This window comes from Taeniopygia guttata, chromosome 7 (assembly GCF_048771995.1).
Source record: "Taeniopygia guttata chromosome 7, bTaeGut7.mat, whole genome shotgun sequence".
Classification (NCBI taxonomy): Eukaryota; Metazoa; Chordata; class Aves; order Passeriformes; family Estrildidae; genus Taeniopygia; species Taeniopygia guttata.
In genome coordinates this window covers 25,637,946-25,650,909 of record NC_133032.1, presented here as the reverse complement: position 1 = coordinate 25,650,909, position 12,964 = coordinate 25,637,946, and the positions used below count along the sequence as shown (strand labels likewise).

At 42.4% G+C, this 12,964-nt stretch overlaps 1 protein-coding gene across 1 annotated transcript in view; it reads right to left on the bottom strand.

Annotated features, from left to right (window-relative positions):
• TMEFF2 (transmembrane protein with EGF like and two follistatin like domains 2) overlaps window positions 1-12,964 on the bottom strand; it is a 124,180-nt gene that overhangs the window by 44,569 nt on the left and 66,647 nt on the right. The window contains exon 5 of the mRNA XM_030277817.4: window positions 7,792-7,888. Within this exon, the coding sequence (XP_030133677.1) occupies window positions 7,792-7,888 (97 nt within the window). The remainder of the gene's footprint in view (window positions 1-7,791; window positions 7,889-12,964) is intronic.

Sequence of the window (12,964 nt, the reverse complement as noted above, 5' to 3'; positions counted from 1 at the left end):
CTTTACATTTCTTCCCTGCTTCCACAGTCCTCTGTCCCTGCAGGCTTCTCTGCCATGACCACCCTTCCCTCCATGCCTCCCATCCACACACACACACACACACAGACAGGCATCTTGGCCATGGAAACCTAACAGAAAATCAGTCTGTGTTGAGCCACGCTTCTGAAATTATTGCAGCTTTTCCCCCCCCAAATCTAATGCTGACAGACTACTAATTGCAAAGACAAATGATGACTGTGTCTCTTACAAGCTTTCCTCTCCTTGAATTTCAGAAGAATTTGTGTCTTGGTTCCACAAGAGCATGGCATGGTAAAAAATGAAAACCCCCCAAAATCTCAGCAATTATTTTTGGCTTTTCACAAATCAATATTTCCTCTGAAGCAGTCAGTAAGGAAAATTCTGCTTTTATCATCACAATTTCCAAGTTACTCCTTTGCACTGTAAGACTGACAGAGCATTTACAATCCAACTGATATTGTTCTTCCTTCTATCAGGCAAAAGGCTCCACAGGCTACTGAGAAGTTACTCCATAGTTATCAAACTGGGAGAGAACTTTTGTTTCACTGAAGTCAGTAGGATAACTTCCATTTACTTGCTTAAGTTGGAAAGTTGGAAGTTCACCTTCTGAACTGAAAATCAAGTTTGGGTGAGCATCTGAAAAGAGGAGCACAAGGGAAAAAATGAGCTAAAAGCTTTATGATTGCGTAGAGTATTATTCCCTGGACACACAGCAGGTTTTGCTGTAATTGCAAAAGATAAAAAATGTCATTTTTATTACAAAACCAAATGTTAGAGATTCTAGTTTTTGGATAAGAGATGGATGTGTCATATGTGGTCCTTAAAAACCTGCTTGGGTGAGTAGTACAGATGGAATACAATGTGGGTTTGCATTTATCTGAGAACATTTAGAGCCATGATATATAGTCTACATGACAGACTTCCTCGATGTATAGAAAAAATATAGCCAATTTCTTTGTGTAGGCTGAATTATTTACCAGAGTGTTCCAAAGTGTATTGGTAATAAAACACTATGAAGTATAAGTAACTCCAGACAATCTTGGCTTATGTTAAAACAAGGGTTTTTTTTTGGTTTTGCCTTTTTTTTTTTAAGGATGTTATTAAGAAAATAAATCCTGAGAATCTGGAAGGCAGGACTTACTCAAATGAACATAAGCCTCTGAAGGATTGTGTTGACTCAATGGAGAGAAAGGTCAAATTTTCCCAACCATCATCCTAAAGGAGTTGGGAATCAGTCTCACTTCAAAATTAAATAGGCTATTTTGGCACAAGATGAAGGATGAAGAGATGGTAAAGTGATTCTGTGAAACTCACCTGACTGGGAAAAATGGCTCGTTTTAACTAAACCCAAAAAATATATATGTAGAGTACAACAATTTCACCAGCTGGCTAAACAAGCCATCATTTTTCCAAGCATTACCCTTCTAGCCAGGGCACCAGTAGTGCAATCAGTTTGGAAACACAAGGAGCTCATTCCCTCATCCTCCTCTGGAGAAATGGATCATAATTTTTCTCAGGGCTGCTGCAGATAAAGCCAGCTGCTTTTTCCATACCTTTCCTGGCTCCTTCTGCAGACTCCTTTTGAGAAAGAGGAAAACCACCTATTTTTGGCTTAATTTAGGGTATTTCTGAAGGCTGTGGGGATCTTTCCCTGTTTATGTTTGGGAACAAAGTCACTTTTACACCTAGCCCAGTTTAGGTTGAAATTGCCCTCTGAAAGAGTCCTACAGTACCTCAGCAGCTTGCCGGAGAGAAACCTGACAGGAACCATGACATTCATGCAGTGCTTACCTGGGGATCTTCTTTTCTGACCCTAACACGACATCTAGACTATTTTCTAATAAGCTAAATCTTTCACCTAAGCTGCAATGTTGCTCTTATTTGTGCTGTGGATAGCAATTCAAGCTATAATTTCATATTTTTCTAGTTTTCCCACCTTTTTTTCTGTTCACTTGGCAAATGAAGAAGCATGGCTGGGTTCTCTCTTCAGCTCTCATACTCCAGGCAGCAGGATCTGGCTGACCAGCCTCCTATAAAAGCCTCCATCCTGGCCCTTTCTTAGAGCAGGCTTCACAAGGAAAACATGATATGCAGATTGGTAGGCATCATCTTGCTTTTTCTAACATCCCTCATGTTTTGCCTTTCATTGCAAGCACTTCATTGACTAATTTCCAGTTGCTTAGGCTTCATTTTTTCCAGTATTGCTCACTCTTAACCCACTGAATGGTGTTCCTACACTTATCTCAACATGGCATCTCAATAGTTTCCCTGGGAGTCAGCTGCTTTCCTTTTATTTAAAAATCTTTTAACCACAGAATACACACTAAATGAAGCATTACCAGGTAACAGAGACAGAAGTGGGCTAATTTCTGGGCAGGCACTGGAGGTAGCTCTGCTATCAGGTTGGGGCTAAGGTAAGTGACATGGGTGTAAGAGAGGGTGCAACCTGCCTGGTCACCTGCTGCTGTGCAATGCAGAGATTGTGCTCCCGTGCCTTTAATTCCCTCTGCACACCCTTACCTGGACTCTTATTAGACATGACTATTAATCTCCAGCTGAAGATTTATGCTGCAGCAGCTTCACTTCATGCCTTAGGTATGATCTCAAGTTGAGCAGAAATTGAAGTTTTTGCAGAATTGTGCATGTTTAATGATTTTATTCCATTCCTGTGCTTATTTGAGCACAAGTCCAACATGTATGTGTGTTATGCCCAGCTATGAACACAGATCTGTATTTTCACTAGAAGAAGAGAATGAAAAGCAGCAGAAAACAGCAATATATCTACTGTACAATGCCTGGGACATTGTAGATGTTAAAGCAGCTCGTTGCTTCTGCATCTGGAGCAAGTAGGTCACACACAGTTATTATACACACTGCTGAACATGAAGCAGCCAATACCCGTGTAATGTATGTGAGACTTCAAACCACCTTTTAGTACTTTATAGCAGTACAGCATCTTGTTTGCAAATGCTCTGCTTGAGAGCAACTGATGGAAGGGGGAAGGGCCCCAAAGCTGACTGACCTAATTGCTGCGTGGATCGAGAAGCTGGCAAAATCATTAGCTTCTTTTATGTTTTCTTTCTATACTATAATAAAGATAAATATTGATTGCTGGGGCAGTATTGATTGCAGGGGTCACTGCAGATGGCAGCTGCATGATTTGCACAGATATCTCCCATGTACAGAGCCACTTATTAGCATGAGAATGTGCTTTCACCCTCCTCACATGCTTCTGACTGTTCGCTTGCCTTATAGGAGCATTTATCCAAACGAAATGTACCAGTGATTAGCAGTAAAATATGAAACAAGTGACTGAAGGAGTTCATCTTTGTAATACCTTTTGTGTATGGGCCTGTCTGCTGTGGGTAAGTGGAGTTCATTGTCCCAGCCATGTGGACAGAGGCACAGGACATGAGGACCTGCTGTAATTACGCTGCAGTGCCACTGCCTCACCCAGGAATGCCACCCAGGGGCACAGCATGCCTGGGACCAGCCCTCCTTCCCTCCCCACCAACCCACACACTGAGCAAGCACAGCTCCTTCCTCCAGGCCTGGATGCCTCCCTTCAAGTCCCAGCCTGGGGTCACCAGTGACCCTCAAGAATGGCTTCAGCATCATCTCCTGAGCTGAACCTGCCCAGTGCGATCCTTGTCCACTTGCAAGGAATGGAAAAGGCTCCTCCATTGTGGACCAGGCTTGTGAGGAGGGAAGAAAGTTTCCTACCACAAGCACAGTGTCTATTGCAGAGCCTGATACTCCACTCCCAGCCAAGGAGAAGTCCTTGGGGTGAGTAGGACCAAGTTGTAGGAAGCAGCAGCGGCATTGAGGCACCTTTTTACAAACACCTGAGTGGCCCATTCCAGGGTTAGGCACCTCCTGCCTCTCTCCTCCACTTGCAGCCTCCAGAGGGAGGAAGGAGCAGGCAGAGGAGCACTCTGGAGGGGCCTCCTCACCTCCCTGGCCACTGCCAGGCAGCAGGGGAAGCTGTGTCCGAGCACACCGCTGCGTGTCTGCCTTCCAGCCAGCAACCTGCATCTCACTGTGGGCACTGCTGCACCTCCTGCTGCTGCTGCCTGACCTGCTGATCTTGGAATGCAAAGGGAGAGCATGCATATTTAACCCCAATTCATCATTTTGATTTTGATTAACTCTGCAAGTCAGAGGTTTGCAGGCTTTAATCTTGTTTTAAGTAAATGCTCCTCTCTTGTCAGCATTTTCCAACTGGAAACTCAACCAAAGGATCTTTCTTATTATTCATCTCCTTCCACTCTGCGCATATTGGTGGACCTCTGAAACAGCTGCCCAGTATTTATCCAAACCATGACTTGCCCAGTGTGGGAGTGTTCTTATTTCCTCAGTGGCCCATAAGAAGGAGATTAATGCTGGTACCCAGGTTTCTGATGTGGTTCTGCACTGACACTATGCCACTCCAGCACAGAGCAGGCACTCCATTTGGTGAGCACTATTTATGTACAGTGAGTGTTTCCTACATGCTTTTTGGAAGATCTGAGCTATACACCATGGTTCAAAACGTTGCACCTCATTCTTCAATTCCTTTTAAGCATATCTCTTGGGGTGTCATGTTGAGTAGCCCTGTCTTACAAAATCAATTATTCCTTAGCCAGCTCAGAAATAAAACCCAAAGCAAGCAACACCAAATGTCTGATTTACCAATAGATTGCCACCCCGTGCTAAAGAGTGTAGCCACTGCCCTGCTTTAAATATTCATGAAGCCCACTGGTGCAAAATGCATTAAAGGTGGGAATAATGCCAGTAATACACGATCCTCTTAGTGACAAGAAGCTTTCACATATTAAAGCAGCAAGATGTTAAAGACTTGCAAGTGAACAGCCTTTGTTTTTAACTTAGAGAAAGAGATTCACTAATGGAATGCCAAATTGCATTCACTCTCATGATACTTGACTGCAGAATAGGATAATAACACATGTGTGCTTCTGCATGCCATGGAAAACCTGTTATTACAGAGGTTTCTTCCCTGCCTTTCCTCTGTACTTTCCAGAAAATGTTCACACAAATCTTACCCCTTCAAGTAATCTTCTGTGTGCCAACCCCCCATTAGAATCCCAGGAGTCTAGCCATTAACAGATTGGTTTTACGCAAATAAAAAGAATTAAAAATAATGGTGACAGAGTACAATAGCACAATTTAGATGAGTGACAACTGGCAATGAATAACCAAGGAAAAAAAAAAAAGAGTTAAACCGGAGATAACGGTCTGCAAAATATAGACTGTGACAATGCAGAAGAATGTCAATTGTCACTTTAAATCATCAGCAGCCCAGCCACATCTGCTATCACACCTGTGCTCTCTTTTCTGATCTACTCTGGCACCCTAGAAATAGTAGGCAAACAGCCAGCCTTGCATCTCCAGCTCTCTGAAGTCTGGCTCTGCCACCAGCCTGCATTCCTTTCACCTGGAGCAGATCAGGCACTGACCCTGCACCCTCAGACTGCTCCTGACTGACAGGGATTTGCTGCTGGTGCTGGGATTGACATCCTCTAATAGCAGGTCCCAGGACCATCAGGAACTGCTGGCCCTGTTTGGATTTTACAGACCTCATCAGTCAGGTGAGAGAGCTAAAGGAGCCCAGCTTACATCTGGTACTTGATCCTCACAAAAATAGTGAACAAATAATAAATTGACATTTCTTGGCAAGGGGAGTGGGGCAATATGTGCCTCTGGTGCCAAACATGAAAATTCAACTAACATATATTGGAAAGAGGGATTCTGCAACCTCTATACATAGTCCACTTTTATTCTAGAAATAAAAATCATGAAAAGCTGACAGCTAAAAGGCTCATTATTTAGGAAGATGCTTATCCAAGACTAATCAGGGGGCAAGGAAAGGAAAATAGAGCTTTGTTATGGCATATGAAGTTGCTTACTTCAAAGCAGACCTTTCACAGGATTTACATGGGGTTTGGGTTTTTGGATGGGAATTGGCTTTCCTGCCCCCTAACAGTTTGTCTGGGAGCATCTTCCCTGTGCCAGCCCTCCCCTGCTTCCTGCCTCCAGAAGCACCTTCCCTGCAGGAAGAGTGCCTGTCAATAAAGACTGAGCACCTCAGCTCCTGCCATCATTATGCTGCTCTGCAAAAGCCAAGTTGTTTCAAAGGGGAGGAATTAGATTGTGCAAAAGCTGCAGTGGGAACACTGGGGTAAGTTGGATAAGGCAGTTTTACCAAGCTATTTCTGGAAAAAAAAATAAACACTGCTACTCAGTGCTTATGATTAATAATGTTATCTTGTAGCTAATTTTATTCCTTGCCCCTCTCTTCTCCTGCCTTCCAATTTGGAAGCGCACTTAATTATGAAAACATGAGCACTAGACTGTGAATTTTGATATATTAATTTCACCATGGTTTTGTTTCTACACTGCACCACCAAAGCTCTCAAGGACAGACAGTCAAGGAGACAATGGAACTCATAACACCTGGGGTAATTTTCTTAAGCAAAGTCAACATTAGGCAATTTCTCACTCACAAATTTCATTATATTACTGAAACCTATAACCATGATGCACCTTGCTCCTGTTTTTCAACACCAGTTTCCTTTGATGACTGAAGCCAGAGCAAGGACTCAGTGGTTTTTTTAAGGATTAGAACCAGAGATTACCCAGAGGCTGGCAAGACAAAACCAACATGAGCACAAATGGATAACCATGACCATATCCCTGAGCTCCTTCACTCTACAGCAGAACTGTTCCTAATTTCATGCCTGACCAAGGGTGCACAGATGCCTTGCCTGGGTGGGGTCAGCTGCCCAAAACTGGGCCCAGCCATCATGTTCACCATTCATTTATTGACTCCTGTCTGCTCCGTTCTGATTCTCCACAACAGAGCTCTGGCCTCAGTGTTTCACTGACACCTCACTGCCCAGTTTGTGCATCCATTCTTCAGCTGCCACTAGCCCACAGCTCCAGAAGCACCATCCAGACAGCAGCTCTGACATTTGCATGCTTATTTTGTTGTCTCTCTAAATCTGTCCTAGTTACTTAGAGAGAAACACCAGGCATGACATTAGGGCACTGTTAGAAATATAGCTCTGTGAATTGTGACCTTTTTGATCTATTGGCTGTTCCAACACCACAATGAAATTATTAGCTCAGAGTTGGCTTAATGTAAGTTTGCATATATCCTAGGCAAAATGAAAAATAAAACTCTGAGTTGATAGAATTATTTCCCTTCAGTTTTTGTAATTAAGGTTTAAAATAAAAAAACCTGAATAATTTTGAAACCCCTTTTAAAAAATAAAAATTAAAGCCATTTCCATTGAGAAAATGTCTAAGTGTATGGTCTCATTTTTTCAATCAACTGAGGGCAAGGTTTTCAACTCCAACAAACTAGGAAAAAGCGAGACAGATTTCCCAGCCTTTCTAATGCCACACATGAATTAACATGATGATAATACTAATGATACTTTTTAACTGGAAAAGCTTTAGGTCAATTATTTCTCCCAATTCTATTTTTACTGAAGTATGAAGCTGTAAAACCCCAGATGGAATAACATAAGTTATAATGGCAACAAAATGGATAACTGTGTTTCTAAACTTGGTCTGAATTGTGCATGTTCCAAAATTATAAACCAGAGTGTTTTATGCATTTTTTCAGAGTGATAACTACCTCAGTCACTTTGAGATGAATCTCTCTGTGCAGAAAACAGAGTATCTAGCATTTGTAATGCTTTCCAAACCACAGTACCTTTAAATAATACAACATTCATTAAAATAGAAGAGTAGAGAAAATTACTGTACCAAACATCCTCTGCATCTTCATCGCACTCTGCCCCAAACTGGCAAATGTCACAGGTCGATGTCTCTTTTTGACTGGTTTCACCTGAGCCTTCATTGACTGTTTGATGGAAAGCAGAAGAATATACATTAGTAAAGACAGCACTGCAGCAAAGCACTTCTCTCTCTCTAGAAAAATCTATTCACTACATCAGCTTAATGCGCTGCCCACAAAGCTGATGGCCAACCAACAGTCCTCCTGAGCGGGCCAGCAAAACAGAGATTTCCATGCTGGCCTGTGAGAAATCCCCTCCATTGCAGAGGGAAAGGAAAACCAGAGAAAAACCCTCCCTTTTCCCTTTCCCCTTAATCAATGACCCCCTTCAAGCTGCAGCCCAGGAAGGTCATATCCCCACTGAGCCTTACTGCTTTGTTCCCTAGGAAAATAATGGAGGGGCATGGAGAGCATCACATGCTGCCTCGTGTCCTTTACCCAAGAAGGCCTTGAGATGGCCCCAAGGGGATGCTTTCCTTGAAAATGTTTTGAAATTACCTGCCATGTGGCACAATCTAGTCCACTCCAAAGGCAAAACATTTTTCTCTGCAGAAGTACAGCTCTGAGCCCCAAGGACTAGTTTATCTCTGGCAGGGAAGATTTAGTGCTGTCCAGAGGAGAGGACAATCTCCAGCATAGGTTAAATTTGAAACCAGGGGAAAGTTAATGCTGATGTCTGCAATTGTGTAAGGTTTGTACCTGGCCCGTAAGACAAAAACAAGAAGGGACTAAAGGGAAAATAAAAATATGGGTGTAAGAGGACTGCAAAAAAATACTGATGGTTGAGTACTAAAGACAGAAAGAGACCACTAAGGTAGGCAGGCACCAAGAAGAAGGTTTGTTAAAAGATCCAAAAGTAACATTATCTATGTTCCTACTGAAGTGTATAAACACCCTTTGGTATCTTTTGAAAGATGTCACACTCCAGCAAGACACTGTACCTAAAGATATCCTGCCAGTTGCAGAGTTATTAAACCAACACAGACTTTAGGCATCAATCAGCTCTGCCCAGGCTGATGTTGTTATCTGCACCAAGAGCCTCTGCAGCATCATCTCTCTTGCATTTGGAGCCAGCTCCATGGTGCAGGCTCCTGCACACCTGGGTGCAGCCCACCAGGGCTGCTGGACATGCTGGAGTGTGTTGGTAGCCCCAGTGACATTCAGCAGACAAAACATCTGCTTGATGTACATCCAGGTTGTTACCAGAGGACTCTGAGTTTGAAAAGGCTGCTTTTGTCATTGACTCAAAAACCGACAAGAATTCCAGGCTTTCTCAAAGCTGTTTGAGGAGAAAGGGATTTTGCCCCTAGAACAGCAAGGGTAACTCCAATGCCAGTTTTTCAACAAATTTGCTTCCTATTCTGGACAACTTATATAACCTCTGCCATGCTTTCCACTATGTCATAACAGGAATAATATAATTTCCTCCCAACAGAGAATGTATAAACAAGTATATTAAAATATTGTGATAAGCTTAGATACTACAGTGATAGAAATCACAGAAATACCAAAGGTAGATGACTTATCTAAAATGCTTTTTTCCTGAGCCTTAATATAGTCAAAGGAAGTGTTGGTATTTTTAGGTATGGACTATGCTGCATTCATTTCTTGTCAGTCATGCTTGAATTTAGACTATATTTAACTGAAAAAAATTCACCTATGAAAACCATTCTGATTATCTGATTATCCCAAAAGGAAAAAAAAAAAAAAGGTAGTTTTGCTCTATCTGTACAAATCTGCTCACCTTTATATCCACAAAATTAATGCTCACCTTTATATCCATAAAATTAATGTAAAACAAACCAAAGGGAAAACTAGGAAAGACACATTCTGGATTTTTCTTCTACAGTGTTGTCAGGCTTTACAGGGACTCTGAGCTGTGGTTTTTCTGTTTCCTTAGATGACTGAGAAACTCTCTAGGCTTACATATTATAAAAGCCAATGTACAAGGGTGGACAAGGAGTTCAGGTGCCACATCCTCACACCATTAGCATCTCCATGTGCTGCCCTTTGATTTTGGCCCCACAGCATCACGAGACTCATATGAGACCCTCCCCACCTCCCTGCAGCTGCATCCAGGCCTGCAGAGTTTAATTTACATTTTAAATATTAAAATCTCTTTTACTGAGGAGATAACTCTGACAGCCAGTCGTGGCAGGGGTTTCCAGTGGCTCAGATCTTAGGCATGTAATGAGTGACTGTGGTACCTATGGGCAGATGACTTCTTACAACAGCCAAGCATTCCTCACCTATCAGAAGCATGACAATTGCTCCAGTTCAGGAGGGTGAGAATACATACTTGATGGAATGGAGCTTTAATTTCTTTATTTTGTTATTCTGCAAATCACTTCCCTTGCATTTCCTTTTAATTCAAAACATATGCCCTGCTCTCTTTCTCCCTGTAACGTTTCTATTCACCACTGCCCAGCACGTGTCGCTTGGCTGGGGACCTCACACGGCTCTACAGCACAGAGTAAGTGAAACAGCTACTTAAACCATTAAAAAAGGCATTTGAAAGACTGAACATGTTGAAGAGAAGTAACTGATTTGGAGAAGATCATCCACCCTACAGCACGTTGCAGTTCTGAATTTCTGTTTGAAAATAATAGGTCACTCCTTCCTATTTTTCTGAAGAAGCCCTGTGACCAGCTTTCCGTAGTCGAAGTCATTAAATGTGCAAATGTGCAGCAGTCCTTACCAAAAAAGACAGCTCTTTATCTCCTGTTTATGCTCTTTCTGTTGTCGGTAACACAGGTAACAATATTCTTTACATTTCTTATAGGTGTGTTTTCTCTCCCTACACAAACATACCCACTGGCATATGCACCCACACCCAGAACTGACACACACAGGGCTTGTTTTCTCCATGCTGTGCAGGTAAGTGCTTTGATAAATCAGACATCTTACAACAAGTTATTTTCCCAATACTTCCTGCTGCTTTCTAGCTTGAGGACTAGTGGATGCTTATTTCCTAAGGTGACTATTTTTTCCTTTTTTTCCCCTCACTGCACTTGCTGATTTGCACTTGTTTCCTAACCCAACTGGAAAAATTTGTTAGCAAAAAATAATCTGGTTTCTGGATTCCTCTTCTAAAACAGAGAATGAGTCTTCTTCTCATGCATGTTAGGTAGTCTTCATATTAGCACCTATTGAGGTTTTAACACCAAGGCCCTGCAGGAACATAGTAGGGCTCCAGGGAGGCTAATCATTGAAGCCCACCATTTATTACTCACACAACTGAGAAAAGTTAAGCTGCAGACTCCTATTTTAATAGCAAGATGATCAGCTTTGAGAGTCCAAAGAAATGTGCTAACAAGGGTTAGAAGGTCACTAACATTACCTGAAAGTCACTTCAGAGACTATGTCAATCTCCTAAGCAATATGAATTCTCAGCTGTGAAGGCACTACACACAATTTACAGAGTCAATGGACTGTGGTAACCACAACAGCTCCTGTTTTAATCATTTGGTCCTTCTCTGGCATTCTCACAGTGCTCAGATGAGATAGCTGTGATTTCAAGAATGTCTGTATTGTTTGCAGGTCCCACAAGAAAGAAACCATTTCTGAGGCATTTTACTCTGTCTCCCTAGCCAAGAAAAAATAAACTGGATTGAAAGTATCATCAGTAGATTGGTATGACCCTGTGCTTATTTCCTGTAATATCAGGAGAAAACTAAAAGCCCCAAAACTGCCCACTGCCACTGTAGCCATCTCTAATTTCTCTTTACATTCAATCTCTTTGAATCAAGTCTTCTGTAGGAACAGACCTACAAAATGTTTGTAGCTACAGTCCCAAAAAATCATGCTAGGACTTTGCCCACACAGCTTCCCCAACTCATGCTCTGTTAGGAGCTGGATGGGTGGTTTAGAGGTTTTAAAATAGACATCAAAATCTCTGTGTTCAAGCCTCTGAATAACCCCTGCTCAGTGTCTTCCCAAGGTGTTTGATGAGTGGCAAAGCCCGGATGGTAATGAATTCCTCTCTATTTCCAGAAAAGCAGCTCCAATGGCATGGTTAGGATTCTGTACAGCATCTTGGTCTGGTACACAAAGTGTGCCACAGGGGACATGCAGGTACCTTGCCCCACAGGCCATACTGCAGGAGTAAAGGGGTGTGGGAAGAGTAGCTGGTGAGCCACAAGAGAGAGACAATCAGGTGGCAACACTGGCTAGACACAGATCTCTGAACCTCTTTGCTAACATGACTCTGACGGTAATAGGGCAAACTCAAGAAAGCCTCAGCTCAGCCTTCACACAGCTTTTTAGGACTATTGTAACATCTTTGCTCAATATATTTCAACTACACTGGAGAACACAACAAAGAAACAATATAAAACATCACCACATGCTTGAATATACAAAATATGACTATAATGAATTATGTATTATGATTACTCTGATGTAGTCTTCCTTTGATCGATGCGATCAGACACGTGCTTATCACAACCCCTGATTCTGACTTGACTCCTCGTGGTGGGATATCTTTGCTACTGTTGAAAGAAGAACTTCAAAAAAAGGCTTGCTCTCTCTTGTCCTAACAGGATACATGCTTGTTTTCAGCTATAAAATCTAGGTAATAACAAAGATCACACGGAGATGAGAGTTGATGGCCATTTTTGTATTGCAGAATGAAAAACAACGTGCAAATTAAAATGTTTTAATTTGGAGGAGGAGGATGCTCTTCAGACCGGCTGAGGCGATCTTGCCACACACTTCAGTCCTAACAGGAGTGCTCTAGGCAGGTGAGAAGGTGAGTGGATAAGGTGAGAAAGGTCTAAGCAAGGAGGGCAGAGAAGCCAGCAGAATTTACTAAATGTGTGAGAACAAGCACTACCTGCGCTACCAGACAGCTAACAACACCTCACAAACCGCACCAATAAAAGCCCAGATGCTGCAAGCAAAATCACTCTAATCAATAAGCCTTTTTTCCTGAAAGCATTAGCTCAGTCAAAACCTGCAAAGTGAGAAAAATGAAGGGTGTGAAGCAGGGGGTCAACTCGCCAATGGCTCTGCCCTCAAAGCCTGGCAGAGGCTCAGAACGGCATTACCGTCAAAATGAAAGGAAAATGGCCTACAGTATTGGTAATAAATTCAAACTCTGACGTGCCTTGCTCTGCTTTACTCCTGCCAGCTGGCTCCATC